Source organism: Cercospora beticola, chromosome 4, assembly GCF_033473495.1.
Source record: "Cercospora beticola chromosome 4, complete sequence".
Lineage (NCBI taxonomy): Eukaryota > Fungi > Ascomycota > Dothideomycetes > Mycosphaerellales > Mycosphaerellaceae > Cercospora > Cercospora beticola.
This window is the reverse complement of record NC_088938.1, coordinates 834,741-859,195: the sequence shown is the minus strand read 5'-3', so window position 1 is coordinate 859,195 and position 24,455 is coordinate 834,741. Positions and strand designations below refer to the sequence as shown.

At 53.0% G+C, this 24,455-nt stretch overlaps 11 protein-coding genes across 11 annotated transcripts; 6 read left to right on the top strand and 5 right to left on the bottom strand.

Moving 5' to 3' along the window:
* Positions 1-472: 472 nt before the first annotated feature.
* On the top strand, positions 473-1,417 carry RHO25_005974 (uncharacterized protein; the record flags this gene model as incomplete). Its single annotated transcript, XM_023596838.2, has 2 exons — positions 473-486; positions 538-1,417. The coding sequence occupies 2 exons, from the start codon at positions 473-475 to the stop codon at positions 1,415-1,417; spliced, it is 894 nt and encodes a 297-aa protein (XP_023452097.1).
* An 855-nt stretch (positions 1,418-2,272) lies between these two features.
* Positions 2,273-5,791, bottom strand: RHO25_005973 (uncharacterized protein; the record flags this gene model as incomplete). The annotated part of the gene is made up of 1 exon (XM_023596837.2): positions 2,273-5,791. The coding sequence occupies one exon, from the start codon at positions 5,789-5,791 to the stop codon at positions 2,273-2,275; it is 3,519 nt and encodes a 1,172-aa protein (XP_023452203.1).
* A 524-nt stretch (positions 5,792-6,315) lies between these two features.
* Positions 6,316-7,033, top strand: RHO25_005972 (uncharacterized protein; the record flags this gene model as incomplete). The annotated part of the gene is made up of 2 exons (XM_023596836.2): positions 6,316-6,546; positions 6,659-7,033. The coding sequence occupies 2 exons, from the start codon at positions 6,316-6,318 to the stop codon at positions 7,031-7,033; spliced, it is 606 nt and encodes a 201-aa protein (XP_023452095.1).
* Positions 7,034-7,365: 332 nt separating this feature from the next.
* On the bottom strand, positions 7,366-8,789 carry RHO25_005971 (uncharacterized protein; the record flags this gene model as incomplete). Its single annotated transcript, XM_023596835.1, has 3 exons — positions 7,366-7,544; positions 7,598-8,289; positions 8,335-8,789. The coding sequence occupies 3 exons, from the start codon at positions 8,787-8,789 to the stop codon at positions 7,366-7,368; spliced, it is 1,326 nt and encodes a 441-aa protein (XP_023452096.1).
* Positions 8,790-8,991: 202 nt separating this feature from the next.
* On the top strand, positions 8,992-11,072 carry RHO25_005970 (uncharacterized protein; the record flags this gene model as incomplete). The annotated part of the gene is made up of 3 exons (XM_065602722.1): positions 8,992-9,268; positions 9,318-9,819; positions 10,304-11,072. The coding sequence occupies 3 exons, from the start codon at positions 8,992-8,994 to the stop codon at positions 11,070-11,072; spliced, it is 1,548 nt and encodes a 515-aa protein (XP_065458794.1).
* A 4-nt stretch (positions 11,073-11,076) lies between these two features.
* RHO25_005969 (uncharacterized protein) lies at positions 11,077-11,973 on the bottom strand (the record flags this gene model as incomplete). Its single annotated transcript, XM_023596834.1, has 1 exon — positions 11,077-11,973. One exon carries the CDS (start codon positions 11,971-11,973, stop codon positions 11,077-11,079), a length of 897 nt encoding a protein of 298 aa, XP_023452093.1.
* A 644-nt stretch (positions 11,974-12,617) lies between these two features.
* RHO25_005968 (uncharacterized protein) lies at positions 12,618-15,770 on the top strand (the record flags this gene model as incomplete). Its single annotated transcript, XM_023596833.1, has 1 exon — positions 12,618-15,770. The coding sequence occupies one exon, from the start codon at positions 12,618-12,620 to the stop codon at positions 15,768-15,770; it is 3,153 nt and encodes a 1,050-aa protein (XP_023452094.1).
* Positions 15,771-16,122: 352 nt separating this feature from the next.
* RHO25_005967 (uncharacterized protein) lies at positions 16,123-17,806 on the bottom strand (the record flags this gene model as incomplete). Its single annotated transcript, XM_023596832.2, has 3 exons — positions 16,123-17,369; positions 17,420-17,716; positions 17,779-17,806. 3 exons carry the CDS (start codon positions 17,804-17,806, stop codon positions 16,123-16,125), a joined length of 1,572 nt encoding a protein of 523 aa, XP_023452881.1.
* Positions 17,807-19,541: 1,735 nt separating this feature from the next.
* RHO25_005966 (uncharacterized protein) lies at positions 19,542-21,211 on the top strand (the record flags this gene model as incomplete). The annotated part of the gene is made up of 5 exons (XM_023596831.2): positions 19,542-19,602; positions 19,657-19,739; positions 19,797-19,874; positions 19,933-20,908; positions 20,961-21,211. The coding sequence occupies 5 exons, from the start codon at positions 19,542-19,544 to the stop codon at positions 21,209-21,211; spliced, it is 1,449 nt and encodes a 482-aa protein (XP_023452878.1).
* A 162-nt stretch (positions 21,212-21,373) lies between these two features.
* Positions 21,374-22,677, bottom strand: RHO25_005965 (uncharacterized protein; the record flags this gene model as incomplete). The annotated part of the gene is made up of 2 exons (XM_023596830.2): positions 21,374-22,452; positions 22,551-22,677. The coding sequence occupies 2 exons, from the start codon at positions 22,675-22,677 to the stop codon at positions 21,374-21,376; spliced, it is 1,206 nt and encodes a 401-aa protein (XP_023452849.1).
* Positions 22,678-22,894: 217 nt separating this feature from the next.
* Positions 22,895-24,365, top strand: RHO25_005964 (uncharacterized protein; the record flags this gene model as incomplete). The annotated part of the gene is made up of 2 exons (XM_023596829.2): positions 22,895-23,116; positions 23,172-24,365. The coding sequence occupies 2 exons, from the start codon at positions 22,895-22,897 to the stop codon at positions 24,363-24,365; spliced, it is 1,416 nt and encodes a 471-aa protein (XP_023452847.1).
* Between the last annotated feature and the right edge of the window lie 90 nt (positions 24,366-24,455).

Genomic DNA, 24,455 nt, shown 5'->3' with positions numbered 1-24,455 from the left:
ATGGTAGGTGTATCAACCTTGCCTTTCGATGCTCGCACAACACTTTATCCTCAATGGCTTCCGGACTTGTCACAGCAGGCGTTCTTCAAGATGGTATCCAGATTTCACGGCTTTCCGACTGGTCTGGGCGGTCGCCGTCCTGTTTCGCTCATCGCTGGATCCGAATATGACTCAAAACAAGCCCTAGCTCTGGAAAGCAGTCGGCGTTCATCTCAGCCGCGTAGTCGAGAAACGAGAGCAGAAGCATAGCGAGACGTCCATTTCTCAATGTGGCTGGTGCAGAAAGCCGATATCGGCGGACACGCGTGAGTCCTGAATCTCGCGTCTCGTTACTCCGAAGTCATATAACAAGAGGACTTCGCATCGCATAGGCTGCAGTCAAAGGCACGCCTTAGAAACTGAGCAGAGTCCTTCTCGTACAGTGAATTGATTCAAGTTTTGAGCAATTGTTGCTGCTTTGTAGCCATCCAGCATGGCGACCTTCGCGTGAGTTCTTCAGATTCTTGTTCATCGGTGGAAATGCTAAGAATATATCAGCAAAGCCACTTTTGGCCACTCAACATATGCCGCCTTCAGACCAAACTACCCAACTGCCTTGTACGATGCAGTCCTTCACTACCATCAAGGCCCCAAGAAGTTATGCCTAGACCTGGGCTGCGGTACTGGCATCGCGAGCCGGGCATTAAGTAAACGCTTCGACAGGGTGATTGGGACTGATCCTTCGGCGGGCATGATATCTCAGGCCCAAAATGCAAATGATTCTGCAGACGCCAAGGACAAACTAAGCAACTTGAGCTTCCAGCAAGCTTCAGGAGAAAGCTCGCCATTCATCAAAGACGGAGAGGTCGATTGTGTGACAGCAGCACAAGCAGCACATTGGTTCGACTACGACAAACTCTGGCCCGAATTGAAGCGAATCGTACGACCAGGAGGCACGATGGCGTTCTGGGGATACAAAGACCACGTTTTCCCAGATTTCCCTGAAGCGAGCAAGATCTTACAGCATTATGCATACAACGAGCATCCAGACAAGTTGGGAATATACTGGCCGCAGCCCGGGCGATCGTACGTGCAAGAAAAGCTGCACATCATTCGACCCCCGAGAGCGGATTGGCAAGACGTGCAACGTATCGAGTACGAGCCAGGTACCAATGGGCCAGAATCTGGAGAGGGGACTCTCTTCATGAAGCGGACTGTGACTGTTGGCGAATGTAAGGAATACGTTCGAACTTGGTCGTCTTATCATGGCTGGAAAGAAGAGCATCCTGGGCAAGAGGCTCGATCGAAAGGTGGCCAAGGCGATATTGTGGATCAGATGTTCGATGAGATCGCTCAGACTGATAAACACTTCAAGGCTGAGGAGAACAATGTGTACATCGAATGGGGCTCCGCGTTGCTTATGGCAAGACGAAAGTGAAATACCAGCTCGCGTTGTGGATCAGAGACAGCGCACCGACATACGCCGAGGACAAGTCATCGCAAGTTCGACATGAGGCTCGATTCGCTTTGAAAAAGAGAAGCGGCAAGGACAAACAAGCATCTGACCACTTTACCGGGCTGCCTCGCACAAATAGCTCTGTCATCAAGAGGGCTGAAAATTAAGAGTTCGTGTGTCGGGACAGCAACTGCTATCCGTGTCATTTCGCTCCATGAAATGCACACATTCATTTTTGTGCAGCGTCCGAACGCTTCGACTTGATGCTTTGCTTGTTGAGGCTTACATCTAAGCACTACAAGCGGATTAGCATAGATACACCAGCGCTGGCCTCAAGAAGTGAAGCGTCTCTGGAAGCCCTTCCAGCCCGGATGCTCCGGATGAGAACCGCTCGAATGATCGAGATTCCAGCGGAGCCTTGCGGATGACGGAATCTTGGTAAGATGGAGTTGTGGACAGACGTACCGACTAGATGCTGCAGTACCTGGTTCCTTGTGTGCTCAAGCCGCACCATCGTACCGTGCATGACATCGATGCTGGAAGGTGGCATCGCGATGGGAGCGGCGGACTAGATGCAACTCTACGCTCTAGGTGCGAATACCATCACGATGAGTCCTACTAGGTGGTTTTTTGGTCATGGTTATGCGAAAAATGCCTCGACATGGTAGCATTGGCGATTAGCATGCGGATTGCGCAGAGCCATAAGTCTTTACAGCGCCTCCGGCTCGTACTTTGGGTTTTGAACAGGGACTTGCACAGCTTGAGAAACTGAAGGGTCTTTTTATGCGCAGCTGAGTGTGGCAATATTTGACACAACCAATACCTTCATACCGGGTTTCAGTCGTCATCGTCCACCGGCTCATCCTTAATGACAATGGGTTCATCCTCGTCGCCACCCATCCCGCCTACGATATACCGCCTCGTGTCTCTCCCATTCTCGTCTCGCTGAACCTCAATGATATCAACCCTCGCACCTGCTCTTGGCCTCACTTCGTTTGCGAAGATGACAGTTTCGATACCGGCTGGCGTTCTTTCGTCTTCGGGACCCCAAGGCAAATTGTCGACGTCAATTTCCTTGCCCAGCAGTGACTTCAAAATGACTTCCGCGCCAGCCTTCGACATGACCTGGTTCGCTTCCTTGCACCGCTCACTGCAGCAACATTCCAGACAGCCCTCTAGGCAATGGCAGGCTTCGACACGATCGCACGCCTGATTCAAAAGCAGATCAATGAACTCGAATGCCTTTGCAGCAATGCCGGATCCATGCTGCCCGCCTTTGTCATCGTAAAAGGTTAATCGAGCAGGCCTCTTGCGACTCGTCTCCTTCTTGGAGAACTCTTTAATGGCGACTTTGCATTCTGTTTTGACATCTCCGGGCATGCTGATGACAAAGTTGGGCATCAGCGACAAGATCGCGTGCTCGGCAGCATGGATACCAGCAGCCAAGTTGAGTCTTCTGCTATTCAAGATCTCGATCGCACCTCGAGGTACATCAAGCCACATGCCCTTGCTGAAGATTATAATGGGAGGATTGTCGACTTGTACGGCATCCAGTATACGATTCTTCTTGTCAAGCTTGAAGAAGCCAAACACATTCTGCAGAATCTTGATAGTGCCGAAGAAGGCTCTGCTAAGGCTGCCGGGTATTCGCCGAATGGCTTCTGTCTCGATGGGATCAATGTCTGTAAAGTCTCGTTGCTGAGTGATCCAGTCCACCTTGACAAGCTCGACTTTGGCTATCATCTGTTCTGTGGACATTTGCTTGACCAGATACTTCTTGCCCTGGTGCAAGAAGATACCACCTTCGTAGATCGTGAAGAAAGCCCGGCTGGCTTCTAGCTCTTCAAGCACCACGTTGCGACCGTGCGTAGTGTCGATGATTGCGAAATGATTGTCCTCAGTATCGCGAATCGCCACGCTCCGTGATGGATGTGGCAAGAATCGCTCAGCTGTGTGGTAGAAGCCTAGATTGTCCTTGCGAAGGCGATCTTCGCAAAGCTCCGACAGTTGCTTCGAGAAGTATTTCTCATCTTCGTCAGCAGAAATGGGCATCTCGAATGCCGCACATTGCACATGACCTTCAAGAACCAGCAAGTTGGTCAGGTCGACTTGAAGCTCGCAGTTCGGGCGCGTGAAGATCTCATCTGGATTTGCCATAAAGTACTGATCCGTGGGAAAGCAATCTCCTACCAGAAATGAAGCGCTGTCCTTGTTCCGTCGGCCAGCTCGCCCAGATTGCTGTCGCAGATTGGCGATCGTGTACGGAAACCCATGCGATATCACGGCGTCTAGGCTGCCAATATCGACTCCTAGTTCCAGAGCACTGGTTCCTATTATGCCGACTAGCTTGCCCTCAAACATCTCTTTCTCAATCCGCCTTCGGTCCTGTGCAGTGTAGCCTCCTCGGTATGCCATGATGCGATTCATGACCTCTGTGCGACCGAGAGACTCCAACTCGTTCTTGATGGCACCAACCAGGATCTCGCATTGCTTTCGGATCCGGCAAAATGTAATGACCCGCACACCGCGAAGGACAAGCTGGCAGAACAGACGCGCAGTCTCCATGAACGTGTCCCCACGACCACTCGTGGGGTCGCCAGGATCTTTGTATGGAGTGTTCCAGCAAACGAACTCTTTGCGACCACAAGGTGAGCCATCGAAGTCAATAAGCTTGATGTCTTCGATGCCGAATATGGTCCGCATGTGCTCCTCTGGATTTGCTACAGTTGCTGAGCACGAGATGAATTTTACTTTGCGGTTCCCCACCGCCGCGCATATTCGTCTCAAGCGTCGCATTATGAAGGCAACGTGAGCACCGAACAGTCCATTATAGACGTGCAGTTCGTCCATCACCACGTAGCGCAGGTTCTTGAGAAACGTCCGCCATGCTTCTTCTTGTGGCAGTATCGTGAGATGCAGCATGTCTGGATTGGTGAAGATTATACGAGCCTCATCTCGAATGTAGTTGCGATCAGAAAAGGGGGTATCTCCATCGAAAGTCTCGACCATGGTGTCTTCCAGGCCAGATAGGTACCCCAGTATAGCTTTCATGCTCCGACGTTGATCCTGCGCGAGCGCTTTCGTGGGGAATATGTACATGGCGCGAGTGTTTGGATCGGATTCGAGCGCATTCAGAACTGGGAGTTGATAAATGAGAGACTTGCCGGAACTGGTTGATGTCGCCACAATCACGTTATGGCCTTCGTTGAGAGCATTGATGGCCTCGGCTTGATGACTGTATAATGACTGTATGTTGCGAGTGTTGTACAATGCGTTGACCAGCTCCTGGCTCAACTCAAAGTTCAGCTCGCCATAGACGGGCTGTTGCGGGTCGAAGACACGATGTCCGTCAGGCACAATCTGACCTGTGTACCATTCCAGTCCTTTGAGCTCTTCCACGATCTCAGAGATGGTCTTCCTCTCCTCAGGTATGCTCTTGGGCAACGTGTCCTCGAGTGCAGGTGAAGCAGCTCTGCTGTAACTGGGCGTCGGAATATACTGCTTGTACTCCTCTTCCATTTTCTGCACAGGATCAAAACCTTGCTCAGCGCACTTGTTTAGCCATGCATTCACCACAGACGTAAACTTTACGTTCCGCTTGTCGATGAGCTTCATCATTTGCTTCTGGCTAAACACTGGCATCTTAAGGTCCTCGTTCCGAATCTTGGTCTTCGGCTTCACAGCTTCGCCAGTTACGGGGTCCTCCACATGCCGCTTCAAGTCACCGTCCACGAACTCAAAGTAGAGCACCTCTTTATGCTCCTCCTTCCCCATGCCCTCGCGCACATTGCGCTCCTCGGCGGGGTTCGATGGGAAGAAATCATTGGCAGCTTTCTTGCCCCGGTAGTCCTCTTCGCCCATGAGTGCGACCTCTAGCAATGTCTCATCGACATAGAGGAAATTTACTGCCTGCGGGAACAGCCATTTCACTTTTGCTACATCCGTCACCAGCAGCTCTCGGCCAATGTTCTTCTCGACTGTGGTTCGTAGGTTTTCGATCGTAGTAGCGAAATGTTTGCGCGTACAGCAGAACGTGTACACTAGGTTGAGAGCCCGAAAGACTTGTTGCAAAGCTGTAAACTCGGACGGCCATGGTATTGTAGACTCCACCACAGCAGAGGAGTTATTTCGCTGCAGCGATGGCTTGTTTCCCTTCTTCGTCGTTCTACGCGGCTTCTTGCCTCCATCGTGCTCTTTCGTGGGGACTGTAGTGGTGCCTTCGGTGGTACCCTCGGTGTCAGGAGGTGTATCTTGCCCGTTGACTTCTTCTGTCGCCGCTTCAACCGTCTGTCGCTTTCTCTTCTTCGTGTTGCCAGCCAGGCGTGGCGCGACGGTCGCTGCCTGCAGCTTGACCATTTCTATTTGGTGCGGGCAGTGCTGTATTCCTCCTTCTGTGTTGTCATCCGGTCAGCGTTGCATGTTCATCCGCTGTCCAGCAGCTTCCCTCGCACAACCCATTGTCCTCACTCAAGATCGTGACGACATGGCGTGGCGCGGCTTGAACACGAATGTAACGCGCTGAGGCTCGCGCACACGTGACTGTATTTTCTGCCTCCCGACATCCGATCGGACCGACTCTTGCCGATGACAAACCAGCCGCGAGAAGAGATGTGGACGTATATCGCGCAAAGGTACCGGCTATAGCAAAGCGAGTATCCCTGGTATCGAAAGTCAGGAAGAACTGTCCATCTACCACTTGGTTCCGAGTGCAAGACTGTCATGGCGTAGTCCAAGAACTTACACAGCCAACTTTCCGCCACTGCCACGCAATTCTCAAGAGTCTCACCAAGCACCTTCCGCCTTGAATCACTTATACATAAGAACTGTCGATCCTCGCGACGAACATCATTCCAGTAATCAAAGGCATATCTATCTCCAATATGGCATACACAACACGCGAAGAACTCGACAAGTTCGATCCTCAACATGCCGGCCGCTACGATCCTGGCGAGATCCAGGTCTTTTTCGACAACAGGACTTTCGGCGGCTTCGAGGACAAGATGCCAACATGGCAGAAGTACAAGTTACAAGCACTTTCGCGATTAGGTAGAGCAGATGTCTGGAGTGTCACAGATCTGCCAGGCGGCTATCTCAGAATTGTCTTCTTCACAGTACGTACAACCACCACTCGATTCGCATGCCAAGATGCCGCCTCAGGCCCCAGTCCATGCGTGAAGACCTGGTCATCAGGCTCCATCCACGAACATAGCTAATTCATCGCAGCATACCGGCACTCAAGGCCAAAAAGACTTCCCTCTCCACAAATGGGAAGCCGTCAAGGAAATGTTCGACTCTCTCTCAGAAGAGGGCTTCAGACCTTACATCATCGGCTACTCAAATGAGAATCCTTTCCCCATGCTCGGCGGTGTTGAGCCTGAGCAACCAAAACAGAAACCAGCCAAAGCACCAAAGGTTGCCAAGACATGGTCGAACTTTGCGGCTGGTCATAGCAAGGCCCAGGGTGAGACGCCGCACGATCGGGTCATGGCGATCATCAAGGACGATGAGGAGAAGGAGGCCAAATTGAGAGAAATTCAGATCCGAGAGTGGACAGACGAGAAGAAGGGTGGTTATGGAGAGCAGGAGAAATTGGTGTAAGATGTTGTCTTAATGGCCTCAGCGAGCATAGCGTGGAGAGCACGGGCGGCGTTCATTGGGGTATCGACTGGCTTTCATATGCAAGGATTCTAGGTTGGAACATACTGCAATGACTATTGCTCGCCTACCTGGAAAGCGAGGGATACTATGGCCATGGCACCAAACTTCAGGTAGTTGGTGAGCTGTAATGTTGCATACTTTGCCATCTATAGCCCCGCTGAACAGTCTCAGATTCGATCTCACTCCTCAATGACAAGCACTTCGACACGTGGACAGCCAAGAATATGCACTTTGAATCAAACAGCCCTGCATCCCCAGCCCTACATTGCCCTTCAGGTTTGTGTGCTCGATGAGCCCGACTGCTGAGTCGAGGCGCTTGCGGCCGAGCTGGAAGCTGCAGCCGCTGCACGTCTGGCGAATGCCTGCTTCATATCTTCCAGCTCTTGCCGTCTTTGCGCCTCGTTCGCTTTCATGGCAGCTTTAGCCTGCTGTGACTGCTCTTCCTTCTTGGCTGGTCAAGGTTAACGTTTGCCATTCGCATCATCTTTTGTCAGACAAGCTCACCTCTAGTTTGCGTCGCCATTCCCAGTACATACAGCTCCGGTGCGGCTTTCAATTCCTTCGGCAAGCCAAGAGAGCAGAGTTCGATATTCTCGGTCAGAAAGTTGTGTTGGAAGATGACCTGTTGACAAATGACGAGGCTGCGAGGAAGTCCCGGCACTATGTGAAAGATGTGCGTATAAGCCGTGACCTTGCCTGGGAAATACCATCTGCACTTCAGGACGTGTGTTGCCTCGATGTCCTCATCGTTAGCTATCCTGATTGGTTTCGGGTGCGGTAGCTTTCTGATGTTTGCCTCCGTCCCTAACAGCAAAACGTCTGCTTCTGCAACACAATTGACTGTGGCTCCGGTGTCAAGGAGAGCAGTAACCTCCTTCGACTGACCATTCTCCATATCTACCAGGACCAATCTCTCTGCTTTATTCACAGACGGATCGTCAATCACAGCTTCTGCGCCGGCTTCGAATGTGCTTGATATGGTTGGAACCTCCGGAAACGAATAGCTGAACGGGCCCATCGACACACTATCCGGATCGGTTGGGAGATCACTGTCTGCAGTCCCTTGGGAATCAAGGTCCGAGGCGAAGGCATCGTCTGGATTGCCAGAGGAAGACGTAGGCTGTCGTGACTTGTTCCGATCTCTGTACACCGACGAGCCTCGAAGTTCGCTGTCGAAAGGGTGTCGCTCTAGTGGTCTAGCAGATGTCAGTATAAACATAACATTTGCCACTGCCGCTTACTGTTCCAGGATAGCACACTCTCGGTTCATACGGTCTGTCATCTTCAAAATCATGCTCACCATGCTGTCTATCGAAGCCTCCTTGGCCTTTTCTTTCCTCCCTGGTCGCAGAAGCTGATCACTCTCTGCGTACAGCATGCTGCACAAGGCAAGTGAGCTTTTGCAGAGATGATCCACCCTAGCTAATTCTGCGCTAGACAGTCGCTCTTGAGCATCCGTTGCCAACAGAGTCGTCAAATTGAGATGCGCGGTTTGATAATCTAGCATTGCATCTCTAGTTCTGTTACGCAGGTCCGCAAGTCGCTTGGCCTTCGATCGTCCGAATTGCCTAAGGTTAAAGTTACTGTGCTTAGTCGTATTATCGTACTTGTCAATAATGTCCACCGCCTCTTCCAAGGCTTTTACCGCAAACGGGAACACACTAAGCACGAGTCCCGCTATCTCCATGCCCGACATTGCTGCTGTTGAATGATTTGAGGAGCTGAAAAAGTCTGACAATGTGATGTCCCCGCTGAGGAGCTCTGCGCCTCCATGCACGCCACTCGTCATCCAGGCCGAGCCACATCAGGCTGTATACCAGCCCTACTCGCCATCCTCAGCGAGTGAGCGCCTCGAATGACATACAGTGCGGTCACTATACTACTGGCCCATTGACAAAATGAAGGAGAATGGCTACCCGGCGCTTGCCCAATTGTTGGGTCCACACAGCAGCATGGCCATGTTCAAGCGGTTTTCACGTCTTTCGGCTCACAGCCTGCTGATGCGACAAGTCGAGCTACTGGACTTGGAACGTCAACTTGAAGTCCAAGCGGCACTAGATCGAGACGACGGTCTCAAGTACGACGTGAAGGCTATCGACTTGCTCCAGTCGAGTGAGCACAACGGCCAACAATGGCAGATCATCAAATCGATTCGTGAAAATCTGGACCAGTATCGTAAGGAAAAAGGATAACAAAGAATGTGACTGGCCTGACTTCCAGGTAGATACTGCCCTCCTCAAGCACTCGCAAATATGCAAGTTGCCCAAACCGAACAGATACGATCTCAATTTGCTGCAAGACTGGCTAGCCAGAGCCGATGGCGGCAACAACTTTCTCACCGGAATCGAAGACCTTCCATGGCTCGAAAGCGAGAGCTCCGACCTCGTAGCCTTAGACAGCAGAGACTTCGACTCTGCCACACGATGGTTTGCGGAAAGAGTCCTTCCTTGGCTATATCGCAACAAAGTCCAGTCCAGGAGTCCCCTTCCTGGTCAAGAAGAGTTAGGTCTTGTAGAATGGAGCGACGAGACGTATCGGCGAGCGGCTCGTTGGCTAAGTGTCATCGCTTCGACTTGCATTCCGACACTCGCGATTGTCGTACTGTACTTCATTCGCAATCTGATTGCACGCATCTTGACAGCTATGGGGCTTTCGTTTGTCTTCTCTGTCAGCCTGGCGTTGTTGACGGCTGCTCGACCTGCGGAGATTTTTGCTGCCAGTGCAGCGTAAGTGTAGTCTACCCCATTTGCGATAAGATGCTGAGCTGACGTATTATATTCGCATCCAGATTCGCAGCCGTACAAGTGGTATTCATCGGAAGCACTAGCCTCTCAGCATCTCAGCAGTAGGATGGCAGAAATCTTGAAGTTCCGTCTTGGCCATGGGTCAAAAATTGCCATAGTACTCGCTACAGTCTCCAATATTACTTTCTTCTATTCCTGCAACCTCTCACCACAACTGCTTAGCTCCACGTGGGGTGGGATCACTAACCGTAAAGAGTCTAGTGCTACGGCCTGCTGTCGTTCGTCTTCGCATCCAGCTGCAGCCACACTTGTGAATCAGACCTCCCAAACCCGAGCCTCGACCTATTGCTACTGAATTCCGACTTGGGACTTTACGGCCGTCAACTAAGATGGAACCTACGTCCCTTCCCATCAGGTATCTCTCTGCCTCGGCATGTGTAGTCACCAAGCTGATGCGTATTCATAGGCCGATGGACCTAGAGCGAAAAAGCCGGGAGAACCACAACCGAAAACCCCTGTACAGATGGATCTTCAAGCTGCCTCGAGAGATACGAGACCATATCTACAGCTTCACGATGCCCTCCTCCCAGCTCATCGACCCAATCACGAACCGTTTCGGGTCCTTTGGCAGCATCAAAAACGCGCACAATAACGATCTTTACGCCTTATTCCACGTGGACGAAGATACGGCAGCAGCAGACCTTAGAATTGACGCATGGTCAGAAGCCGAAACAATGCACCTCATTCCAGAGCGTACATTCGCCCTATCTCAAGTCTGCAGAGCTCTGCGCGCCGAAACCTTGGAAATCGCATATGGCTCGAATGTCTTCGTACTCCCCGGTAGTGGCACAGCAGATTCCTGGACACGAAAGATGACGACGCGGTGGCTTGAAAGTCTGCCGGAGGAAGCTTCAGATATGCTGGTCGTGAACCTGGACGGCGAACTTATTCGTGAAACTGCTGTGGGGCGAGATCCTATCCACCTTCGATGCGTAGCATTCACCCACATCAAATTCCATTCTGCAGAGGCCAATGCAGTACCAAGATCGGAGCAGCCGCCGTGCGGGAAAGAGAATTGTCCTCGGAATCCGGAGGAGTGGAAGGCGACAGTATTGGATCGCAAAGCAGCATGGCAAACTAGGTCGCCGGATCCAAAGGGGGAGAAATGTACAGATCAGAAGGTCACACGGTCTACCGCAATGGCATTGCTAGATCACTACTGGACCTGGCTGTAATCGGCTACCAGCTAGCTGGTGCGGTCATCAACGCTATGAATGTCGACATAGTGCCAGCGCCTGCGACAACCACGAGGCCGAGTGCGAAAATGCAAAGCATTGTATCGAGGAAGGCGCTCATGTTCATCGCACCCTGTTCCAGGACTTTGGAGCTCGAAGTCAAGGCTTCGTCGCGTCCGTTCTCTGCTCGTTTCCATTCGGTCATGCTTGAAGATTGCATATTCGCTGGAGACGATACCACAGCTGTGGAAACCACCGGCTGGCGAGGAAGCTGAGGTGCGGCTTTGTCTTGTTGAAACAGGCCTCGTCTTCTTTTCTCTAATGGGCTCGAAGGGCCGGCAAGGTATGCTGGAGGCTCAATCGGTGCCATAAAAGCAGAGTATGGGTTGGCAATATTGAACATGCTCGTCGAACTGCCTTGGTCGAGCGCGGTCTTCTTCTCAATAGAGGCTGTAGGACGAGGATCCGGTTGCGGTCTAGCTCGTGCTTCACGTGTGAGGTAACGTCGCATGTATCGAGGAGTCAAGTCGTAGTCTTCGTCGAATGAGTCGGAACGTTCTGGCACTTTAATTGGTGTGCGCGGTTCTGTCACAATGTGCTCTTGCGGTAGAACACAGGTCTCAGTCGGAACGGATTGGGTGTTTGACTCAGTGTCATGTGATGGGTCGTGAAAGGCATAGCCCAGATCTCCTCTCAGGACTGATGCTGTTGCAGGTACAGGCTTGCGTTTGCGCAGGAAAGTCTCAGGAGTGCATGTTGAGATCCTGCCGTGGTGCTGCAAATAAGCCGGTGCAGCTTTCTCCGCAAGTTTTTGCCTTTCCGCTGCCTGTTGATGCCTCCTCACATTTTGCCTGATCGCTTCCACTCGTCGAGTACGATGATTCGGTATCGCTAGATGCATTTTGGAATTCTGATTCTGTCTAGCAGGTTGTCCTACAAGAGTCGCCGCTTGTTGTGCCATATGGAAAAGTCTTGGGGTGAGCAATATGCTACACAAAGACCACGCGGCCATCTAGGCGTTAGTGACGGGTTCTTTGTCTCTGATTGATGGATGCAGGCTGGTCCCGGACGACAAGAAGGACAATGAGCTTGGTGGGAAGATTTCATCCTGCATATGGAGAGCATAGCATTTATGTCAAAGCAAGTTTGTACACCTGAATGGCACATGGTCGTTTCGATGTGGCTGGCACAGTTTCATGTATGTCTTATTCTTGCTCAATCACTGCATCGGTAAGTCATGAATACTGCGTCAAAGACGCACTTGGTGAGAGCTTGTGATATTCGGTCTCGCCATGTCTTCTGCAGAATCGCCCACAGTCTCAGCCGGCCAGCATACATCATCCGTGCGTGAGCTCTACTGTGCGAGCGGTAGACTGTTTTTGAGATTCATCCTGCGTTCGGCGTAAACCAACTCCCAGTCGCATTGCGATACTGTCTCGCTTTCATTTCAAAGGTCTCACAGTCGATGATTCGTTCAGGCTTTATTGGTGGCATTGATGTAAGAAGAGACGAAGTCGCGAGGAGAACTTTCGAAGTCAATTCAAGATGCCTCTCGCTGCACCTTCCTTCTTCGAACGCGTGCTAGCGCGCTTCGCTCTCGGCTTCAGGGGTGTCGCCGACACTTCTGAGCAACTGACGCGTGCTTGGAAACACCTTCCTCGAAACGACAAATCCAGGCCGCCAATGAGGGCGCGACTGCTTCCATTCAGAGCAGCATGCGATCCTCCGGGAAAAGCGTTGGGCGTCACCCGTCGCACGCCAGCTTCTGCACCTCTTCAATGCATCGCCAAGCGACCATGGCTCTGGACGCAAACACGGAATGCTAAAACAAAAAGCACCATCAAAGCAAGCGAACTCACACAAGGCGCTCTGTCGCCACTGCCACCTGATGAGGTTGCTGTGCAGCCGGAGAAGAGCTACCCGACAGTTCTGCAACAGCACCTTAACAATGTTCGAAAGTTCAAAGATTGCGTCGTGCTCACACGAGTTGGCGACTTCTACGAGATGTACTTCGACCAGGTCGAACAATTTGCTCCTTTAGTGAACCTCAAAGTTGCCAAAAGGGCAACAACGCTAGGGGACGTGCCCATGGCTGGGTTTCAGCATACCCAGCTTGAGCGATATCTCAAGATGTTTGTACAGGACCTGGGACAGCAAGTGGCAATCTCTGAGCAGATACCCATCTCAGAAAGTGAGCGAAACAGTAAGAACGGCACTATGCTATTCGATCGACGAGTCACCAGAGTCGTTACTGCTGGAACACTTATCGATGAAAGCTTCATGGACCCGTTCGAGAACAATTACTTGCTCGCAATACATTTTGGAGGCGCACTTCCTGCTGCCCATGTTGTCGTCGACGATAGAGCAGCGTATGAAAAGTACAGACGAAACATGAAGGTAGGCTTGAGTTGGGTTGACCTCTCCAGCGGCGACTTCTTTACGCAAGTGTCCGATCTGGCGACTCTGCCTTCCATCACTGCGCGCATAGGTCCGAGAGAGGTGGTCCTCGACCAAGCTTTGCAATCTGCAGATCAGTCCAACCTTCAGCGCCTCATCAGCGACGCCAACCTACCAATGCACTTCCATCCTGCACCCAGGCCAGTAACTCCTTTGGAAGACTGGACTCCTATGCTAGAGCGCGCGATACCGGAAAAGAAGCAAGCGGACTTCACTGCATTTGAAGTGGCAGCAGGTAGCTTACTGCTAGACTATGTTCGTCACAAACTGCTCGATATCAAGATTCAGCTGTTACCTCCAGTGCGCAGGACAGATGACGACTACATGGCGATTGACAAGCAGAGTCTGCGTAATCTTGAAATTCGCTCCACACTTCGAGAAGGTGCGACCCAGGGAAGTCTGCTGCATGCCATCCGACACACCGTCACCAAAAGTGGTGCTCGCCTGTTGAGTCAACGGCTCGTCTCGCCATCAATGTCTTTGACTGTCATCAATGATAGATTGGATCTTGTCCAGGAAATGCTGAGTTACGACTCTTTGCGCGAAGACATAGTAGCTCTTCTGCGGCAAACACATGATACATTTCGTCTCATGCCGAAGTTTACCGCTGGCAAAGGTGACGCGGACGATCTGCTCGCGCTTGCCAGAACTATCGACATAATGCAGAAGTTGTCTTCGCTCCTACATCAGCACATAGTCGATAATCAAGATCGGCTTATGCACGAGGACAGCAATTATGCATCCCAAGATCTAACCTTTCTCTGGGACATCCTTGGACGTCTAGATCTGGACACGCCTGGAAAGGCTGCTGAGAAGATCAAGAGTGCCATTGATGAAGATGGCTTGAGCAGGAAACATTCTGTCGATGAAGCGGCTGGCATCGAGGCCGAGGGAATGGCCGACGAAGTCATCTCTGCAGAAGCTGCTGGCGAGAAAGGCCCTAGTCTCACTCGGCGTCGCTCGAAGGCTGCATCAGCAGACAAGAACGCTGACATGAATTCTGGCGAGATTTGGATAATGCGTCGTAATGCGTCTTCCACCTTGGAACGCGCCCACAGGGATATCGACCAGCTCATGGAAGCCAAATCAGAGCTCGCGCAGAAGTTGCGCAAAAATCTACAGTCTGAGAGTCTCAGTCTGAAATGGAGTTCCCAGCTTGGTCACTTCTGCCATATCAAAGGCCGAGATGCCAAAGGCACATTAGCAACCCTCGAAGGCGCTCGGATCATTGGCTCGACGAAAAGCACGAAGTCATTCTATCTTCCACAATGGACCCAACTCGGCGTCCTCATCGACGACGCCAAAAACCGCATCCGCACAGAAGAACTTCGCGTTCTCACCAAACTCCGCGCCGAAGTCCTCGAAAACCTCGTCAAACTCCGCCGCAACGCCTCTGTCCTCGACGAACTAGACGTAGCCTGCTCCTCCGCGCACCTGGCCAAAGAACGCAACCTCGTCCGACCCATCCTCAACACCTCCACGACCCACAACATCATCTCCGGCCGCCACCCAACCGTAGACGCCAGCCTCACCTCCCAAGGCCGCAGTTTCACCTCCAACAACTGCACAGTCGGCTCTCCAACAAATAAAATCTCCCTCATTACAGGCCCCAACATGGCAGGCAAAAGTACTTACCTCCGCCAAAACGCCCTCATAACGATCCTCGCCCAAACAGGCTCTTTCGTCCCGGCAACTTACGCCGAACTCGGCCTCGTAGACAAACTCTTCAGCCGTGTAGGTTCAGCCGACAACCTCTATCAAGACCAATCAACCTTTATGATCGAAATGCTCGAATCGGCTGAAATCCTCAAACAAGCTACCCCGAGGTCGTTTGTTATTATGGATGAAGTCGGAAGAGGTACGACGCCTGAAGATGGGATCGCAGTAGGTTATGCTTGTTTACATCATTTGTTTTATGTGAATCAAAGCAGGACACTGTTTGCGACGCATTTTCATGTATTGGCCGATATGACGAGGGAGTTTGAGGGGTTGGAATGTTATTGTACGAGTGTGGTGGAGAAAGATGATGGCAGTTGGGTTTATGCGCATCAGTTGAGGAAAGGGGTTAATCGGGATTCGCATGCGTTGAAGGTGGCGAGGTTGGCGGGGTTGCCGGAGAAGGCGATTGAGGTTGCTGGAGAGATTTTGGGGGAGTTGCAGAGGGAGAAAGGGAGGCGAGGAGAGAGGCGTGTGGTGGAAGGGAAGGATATTGAGGGTGCGGTTGGCGCAGGCACGGGATAGTTTCTGATCGTATCGACACTGATGATGAGTGGTCGAGATCTCAACTCTGAATTAGTACCTGAAGAAGTAGCAATTCCTTCTCTGCTCCACATCGCAATGCGTTCGCACATCTCGTGCAGGACTTTTCGTGATATTCAAAAGTTTTGCCACTGATCGGAAAGTGATAGTATCCAATCTCGCGCCTCTTGCGCCATATGGATGCAACAGCCGTCATTCGTACACGCTAAAATGCTGAACAGATACCAGAACCTCATTTGGGTATCTCGTGAGAAAGTCGTTTCGTTTTCGGCAGAGAACCGGTGGTCGTCGTGTCAGAGCTCAAAGAGCACGATTGGGTAGCTTCCAAGGTGTTTCATCGTGGGGTCTGATCCGGAGGCGAGATGCTCGAGTATCCGTTCGATTTCATCCCACGACTACCATTCGTGCTATTGCGATCTATCCCAGGATCGCCAAAAATGTGAGCTGGTCGGCCCTTCCCAAACTCGCCGTCGGTGCTATCGTGATACAACTTTTGTTTCTTATGGTCGCTCTCCCAGATTGGAAGACCATCCTGTGGCACTGATTCGCCAGTCGGTTTACCGTGTCCATATTCTGCCAGCATACCGTTGATACCGGTGAGTGCCCAGGCGAAGACAGCTTGCTCCCGGATGGCGGCCATGTAGTCCATCTGACTTGGACCAGCCGCTTGTGGCTGCGGGTGGACATCGCGACGGGCGCCCTGCGGTCCAAGCGCGGGCGCAAATGTTGGACCATATCCTGTCCCCGCTCTGGCCTCCATTGGGGGAAGTACTGCCTGGTGCGCCCAAGGTGCTGCGAACAGGCCGTTCCGGTGTACAGGCTGAGATGGCCGTTGTGTCGGATGAGGGATTAAAGGTCGTGCCTTTCGCAAACATACCACCAGGCCATCAGATGTGCATGATACCACTGCCTCCAGCTCAATGGGGTCTCTAAGGATCGGAGCAGCAGCCGCGCCATCTCGTGGAGGCGACTGGCCGAGAGATGAAGTCGACGACTCTGCGCGACGAGCATGGCCGAAAATTGCCTCGTGGGTATCGGCAGCCAGTGTGCTATCGCCGGAAGAATGCCGCGAGTCCTTATGTGACTCGTCGCTATCGATGTCCATGCCATTGGCGCTAGCCGGACGCACACTGGAATCGCCGCTGTCAAGCACTACGCCGCCTTCTTCGCTAGCATCCGTCGTCATCTCTTCGTCGCTGCTATCGTCTTCGACCGGGTCGTCGTCTATCCGTGGATCGCGGAACCAGAAGCGTAAATAGGCTATTGAATCGTTGCCTTTGGCATTCTCCAGACACTTGACAGCGTCTTGCAGACAATTTTCGGAAATGCAGTAGTAGAAGCTGCGCCCGCGCATCGCCTCTGCTGGAATGCCGATGACTTCGTTGAGTCCGCTCGTGGCGTACATGATGGTCAAAGTCCTGGTGAATCGATTGAGGAATAAAGCTGCACGAGGTTCATGCAGCTGGTCCTGTTTTAGTGGCTGTGAGAATTTGGTCGACAAGTGGGACAGCATGTGATATCTCGGGTCCTTGGGCGACGACGAGAATATGCGGCGGACCATGGGTGCCTCCAACGCACGTTCTACGCAATGTCAGCGGACATGCAATGTCTAGTTTGTGCGTCGCACTTACTCTCTGACTTGAGGCCGCGCCTGTAGACACTGGTACATACGACAATGACATCGTAGACGACCGTCATACACACTTCGCAGCCAATCCATGCGCCCTCACGATTCCGCACGCGCACGTAGGCCAGCACAGCGGCCCTATCGGTGTTGACGCGCTTGCGGTGGAATTTCTGGGCATCGGGAATCTCATCCTCGGGAAAGAGCTCCCACGCGGAGTGATTGACAATCTCATCTGGTGTGTAGCCCAAGACGTCTACCACCGAATCCGAGGTATAGAGGATGGTCGCATTGTCGCTGAGGTCTAGCAGAACACGTGAGCGTGCTGAGTGGCGGGAGGAAGGGTTGCGGCGCAAGCGGGCTTACCGTGAATGGAGATGAAAGTGGTCTCCATACTGCTGGCGGAGTGCCGCTATGACAGACAGGTGCGGGAAGAGGAGTCTCTCAATGCGGGATGCTCATGTTGACCCAAGCTGGCAGCAGCTTGGGCGAGGTGCAGTCGGGATGCCGATGGTCTCGTTGCGAGACAAGACCGAGATGCAGGCCTCGAGGCGGACAATATGGCTAGCTCGGCTGGGCTGGAAGGTGATGCTCTGCGCACCACGCGACGAGCCTGTTTGGTACAGTAGTACCTCGTGCTCGTGCTGTCGTCGAGAGCGCGAAGAAGGGTCCTGAGAGGGCTTTCAGCTTTCACGGCGCCAGTCCGTCCCGTGGTCGAGGTTATTGCGGGCTGTTGGGCAAGGCTGATGAGGGAGGAGAAAAGGCTGTCGGACGAAGGAAGTCGAGGCTGGAGTGGGCGCTCGCAGGGCTGCACCGAATGAGGAATGCGCCCCCACTGGAAGCTTTCTCGCCGGCCGCGAATTAGACAGCAGACGAAGAGAGGAGGAGAGCAGTACGACGGCGACAGCCGGAGAGGTGTTTTTAGTGGCAGCAGAGAGCAACAGCAGCAGTAACTAGTGAGTTGGGATGGCATTTAGCTCAGCGCGCGTGGTGCAGGCATGTCAGGTCCTGCTGCTCGTTCATGCGGGATGAGCTCACCCTCGCTCCGCTCTGCCCTTCCGCGCGCACTCGCACTCACAAACTGCCGAGCAGAATTTGGCTTCCGCCGGCAGCGGTGGACACGCGCTGCACACGCGCAGCTTCAGTACCGTACCACACTGTGCATTACTGTGCGCTATCGCCGATGTGCCTGGCCACGCGTGCGCTGTCTGGTCAGGACAGGAGGGCAGCATGTCAAGTCGCACTCGGTGTACTGTACCCATGTCGCTCGCAAACGGGGTCCGTGGGAATGGCGTTTGTCCCTTCTGCTTCCCCGTCGCCTCTCGCTGCCGCCCCGTCTCTTCTTGCACCACCAGCAAATCACAACGCCGGCCTCCATCCACCTTCACCTCACCCCTGCTGCGAGGCCTCGACCTCATCCTCATCCTCGCCGCCCGCCACCATTGTTGCCCAACTCATTCCTCCCAGCACGGCACCACCACGGCATTCGAATCCTCCTCTTCTTCACAAAACCAACCCGCCTTCCGCGATAATTATCGTTGCAGCTCGCAGCAAGTGCTGCCCAACACGCCTGCTTTTAATCCCGCGAAGAGCATTTGCTACCCTGGACGCCTCAGCTTTGCATTTTCACAAGCGACCAGCTTCCCTGCGCCTCATGCAGTGATCAGCTCCTGTCCCGAGCCCGTGGTCCCACTCAACCTCACCTCCTCGGCCAACGACCACTTTCATCATCGATGAGAGCCTCCGCGACAGCCGTGTGCCACCTTGAGAACATCTTTTGTGCACACTGCCACTCGAGCACGTGTGTCCACAACTGCAACGGCACATCAAACCCCGAGCATTTCCGACAGACGTTCTCGGCTCTGCCGCACCACTCTTCATCCCTGCAAACTTGTGGCTGCGGTTGTGCCTGAGTGCCAGGCGTTGCTGTATGCCGCAGCTGGCAAGTTTGCAAGGGAAGTGACGAGGTACCACCACCTCCGTATTCTTCACGCCAATTTAGTCGAGCCAACGTCTCCACCCGCTGCGTGACTGGCTGTGAGCCACAACGAGCGGGGCCGCAGGCTGTCGACGCAACCCACACAGGTAGGTGGTAGGTCACAGCGCCATTCACTCAAGGGTCTATCATCATGGCTCCCAGTGGCAGTGATGTCTTTCCCATCCTGCAGCATTGCTCAAGACTGGGCACAGGTAGGTCGAGCAACTTCGGCTTATTTTCAGGCCTTCCCATTGATGCTCGTGCAGGCCAGACTCTCTTTGATGTTCAATTCTGGCCATTTGGCAATAGCGATGACGAACAGATCTTTGCAGTGACAGGGGGAACAGAAGTATGCACGTTTCGAAATTCTGCGCGTAAGTCGAGGCGAGCAGCTAACATTCCACAGACTTTTGTATGTCGGCCACGGCTAGGTGCTGACCCACCGTTCGAGGTCTTGAGATTCTTCGACGATGAGGTGCAACAGGTGAGGCATCTCATTCTTGGAAGCGGACTACACAAGGGCATGGCACTGACCTCAACAGGGCACCACAGCTGCTTCTCTCAACAGTCTTGCTTGGGCTCAGGAGCCCATTTCGAACAAACCTTGGCTTTGCGTTGCTGGTGCTGAGCATAGGCACATCAAAATACTGGACATTGAATCGGGTGAAATTGCGCGAACTCTGCCTGGCCATGGAGGCGCGGTGAACGACCTCGCAGTGTCCCCGACCACGACCAGCCTCCTCGCGTCCGTTTCGGAAGACTATACAATTCGACTGTGGAATCTACATCCGAGCTTTGAGGCACAACCATGTGTGGCGATATTATCGAAACACCAATCACCAGTCCTTGCCATCGAATTCCACCCCAATGGAAGATGGCTCATCTCGGGAGGCATTGACACAGCTGTGTGTCTCTGGTCAGTGCCGCTGGTGGGAGACCGAGACCCAGCCAGCGACTGGAGCACTGCGTCTAAGCCATTGACTGAGATCAATCCACATTTCTTCACTAAGGAACTTCACCCAAATTATGTCGACAGCTTCGCGTTCTACGGAGACCTGATAATATCGAAGGCCGCAAGAGATCAGAGCGACGCCAAGAAACACAAATATGCGAATGAGATCCTGCTATGGAAGATCGACGGCTTCGATGCAGATGAGCTACCGCCAGAGCACCCAGCCATTCTGGAGGCCGGACAGTACACGGGTTCCTCTTTTGATCATGATGAAGGATTTCACGGATTCGCGAGATTGCTCACGTTGGACATACCTCACACGGATCGATTTTATCATCGCTTTGGCTTCTTTCATGCTGAGGGTAAGAGACCTTTGCTCTGCATGGGTGATCAGTCGACACGATTCTCCTTCTGGGACATGCAGCGTTTCGAGGAGGGTATCGATCCGTTCGATCGACCTTCAATGAAGCCAAGAAAGAAGAACGGTCGAAAAAAGAAGGGAGCAAATGTTTTGGGAGAACTGCGTCGAGCTGAGAGCGGCACCAGTAGTGCTTCTGGTCAAACTCGTAAGCAATCGCTGATTCGCTTCTGGTTACGAATATGCTAATCCTTGGCTAGCCGACGCCTCATCCACGGGCGCATCCTCGACAACTGCACCGGAGAGCCGAGAGTACACGCTCAGCGACCGCTTCACACCGCTTGCAGCACACTATAGGGTCACGGCCAACACCGATTTACCAACAGTTGGAGGCAAGCCTTCTCACTTCGCGACATCGCAGATCGCGTTCAGTCCTAATGGGACCTGGATGGTGACTGTGGGTGACCATGGGATGATGTGCATGTTCCATCGAGACGAGAGCGTGACGTGAAGGGAGTGCAGCAACTTTGCACGTAAGTCGACAGCTCATACCACTTCTCCTGGATCATGGCAACAACAGGCGCTGGCCAGCACCTGGGACTGTCGTTGATAGGAGCGCTATGTGCGGAGCCTAGCTTCGTGGACCAAGACTAGCTCAAGTCATATTGAACGGTCATCTCCGCCTCATATGCGCTGACAGGCTTCTCTGAAATGAGGCCTGCCATTGATCGCCACCGATATTGCGACCAATGAAAACTAGCCTTCCGGATTGATCGGCAGTACTGGCAGTGTCGACAGGACCATCTATCAGATCGAATATCTCCCGAACTCCTTGTAGCAATTTGATTGTCCCATTCGAGAGCGGTATTCGTCCCTTGCTGCGATGGATTTCCCAGCTAGTTTTCGAGACTTCCTCATCCGCATCCTTGGTCTCGGGCAATCGCGATTCCCAGAGCACAGATTGCAACCACGAATCCAGCGCTTTTAGACCTTGATCGTCCAATACAGGAACGTTCAACGATAATGTTCCAATAGCAGGATCCAAATGACTATGCCCCTTCGTCACAAACTCCAAATTCTCTGCAGAAACATCATCATAAGCATGCAAATCCAACACCAAACCCTCCAATTGTGGCACTTGACTATGATCCGTCACATGCATTTTCGCCAGCGAATTAATCGACCTCACTCGATCTTGCACAGCTTGTAATTCCTCCGCAGTCACCAAATCAGCTTTATTCACCACCACAACATCCGCGTGAGAAATCTGTAAATGCGCAGTCGAAAGCACCGGGCCCTTAGCATGACCATCCTCGTCATGCTCATCAGGCCGAACAACCTCCTCCCCCTCCGGCGCGTCCAACTCCCTCAAACAATTCTTCGCATCCACCAACGTCACAATCCCATCCAAATAAATCGAACTCCCCAACCCCTCATCCACCCAAAACAGCGGTGCAATATTTCCCGGATCCGCTAAGCCCGTAGTTTCTAGTAATATATAATCGAACGTTCCGCGGCGATCCATGAGGGATTCGATGGCGTTTACGCCGGAGTCTTTGACGGAGCAGCAAATGCAGCCGTTGGCGAGGTCCAGCCATTCGGAGACTTGGGTGTCTCCCTCGTTAATGGTGAGGGGTTTGGTTTCGAGGTCGGATGTGTTGCCGAATTCGTTTAATATTACGGCGATTTTGTGGGAGTGTCTTGCTGTGAGGATGTAGTTGAGGAGGGTTGTTTTGCCGGCGCCTAGGTAACCTAGGATTTGTTTAAGAATCAGCATTGGTCGAGCACATTCGGATACAATATATCATGTATGTCTTGTGTTCTATGATTGCAATGTGGCGAAGCCTCACCTGTGATGATGGTGATGGGTACTTTGGCAATTTTCACGTCGTCGAGCTCGGCGCTGAGGGCTTGGTCTGCTGCTGTAGTGCCATCGGCGTTCACGAGCATGGGCGGGGCTTCATCGTCGTCTTCCATGATGTCGATTCGTTCGGTGTTGTACTTGTCAGGAAGGAATGATTCAATGTCGTTGTAGCTCGAGAGGGAAGGTTTGGGCGGGATCGAGGCGCGATCCGTGCGAGACCAGGGTGTTGACTTTCATGTGCTTCAGCTTCATTAGCCGCCGAGTGCAACGAAACATCGCTTGGTACATTGCTTCTGCAGCTTGCTGACTTCTTCAGGTGCAGCAGACAAGATGGCAGCAGTGAGCTCGCCGTCGTCGTCACCGAGACTACCCTCACCACCGCCCATCGCAGAGGACCAGGTGGGGCCAACATCACCTGGGCTCTCGCTATACGAAGAGCATGGGAAGGTGCCCGGCGCGAGCATCACCGATACAGGCGCTGCACGAAGAATACGGCCGGGCACGAAAGCGGAGGATATACACGAAGGCCCGCCTTTGACCGACCTGCAGAATGTACCGCGACTCTGCTTTACCTCACGCGACACCGCCCAGCTGACGGGACATGCAGATTGACTCGGCCTTCCAGCTCACAGAACACCTGAAAGCTCTGTACTATCACCACACACACCCTCCCGACTCCGAAACCACTACCTCAGTCAGCGCCGAGCTTGCCCGTGAACTCGCACGACCTCCAGCAGGGACGTCGAAGGAGATCTGGTTGTATGAGCTGGGTCGCTTCCTGATCCAGAAAACGAACGCCATCATTGTCAACCTTTTTGCAGACGATCCGCCATGCAGTGCTTCCACCTGCCCCGAGATGCGAGCCAGCGAGTGGCAATACCTATGCGCCGTCCACGACCCTCCCAAGAGCTGTTCTGCCATCGACTACTGCTGCCACACACTTGACTGGGCTGCCAGCAGTCTCACGAGCAGCAAGATGTTCCCGTCGCGATTGGGTCTTGGTTCAGGGCAAACAGGAGGCAATGACAAGGTTCTGGCGCAGCAGATGAAGGAGATCACCAACATCTTCCGGCGCGTATACCGTATCTATGCGCACGCGTGGTTTCAACATCGTGAAATGTTCTGGAGGGTGGAGAGGCAAACTGGCTTGTATATTCTGTTTAAGACAGTCTGTGATGAATACGGCATGATTCAGCCTGAGAACTACACCATTCCGCCAGAGGCTGAAGGTCACGAGCCAGATGAGAGCGGGCAAGAGCAGAGCCGGGCGCCGAGTATACTTGCCAGAGGCGACGAATCGTTGAAGCCTGCCGGGAATGAAGTGATTGCTAATGGCAACACTACTAAACGGCATGGTGGCGGCCAAGGACATATTCGGATTCCGTCAAATGTGACCATGGTCATTCAGGAGGAAGCAGAAGAGGAGGAACCTGCGGAGCAAAAGCCCGGCTTAGAGCGCGCAAATACTGTGGTGCATAGCAGAGAGCCATCAGAAGAGCTGCCTACACCGTCGTTGGACGGATCAGCATCGAATGAGCCCCTGGCAGTTACAGACGAGACAGCAGCCACAGCAGCCGCAGCCGCAACGGACGAACCAGCTGCATCCTCCGACTCCTCGCCCCACGAGCCTGAAGATGACAGTGGCGATCAAACGACCATCCACATTGACTCCAAGGGTACCACTGTGGAGACGAAGGCGGATGAGCCCGGCGTCGAGGTCAAGATCGAGCCTCTCGATGTTGATGAAACCAGCGAGCAGAAGACAGAGCACAAGGTAGAGCAAATCGGAGCAGCCGAGTGAGCTCTTGGACGTTCACGCCTTTCACTTGCTCGGAAACCATCAGAGTGTGTTTCCGAGCGTGTAGGGCGCGCTATAACGAGCGACTACGCG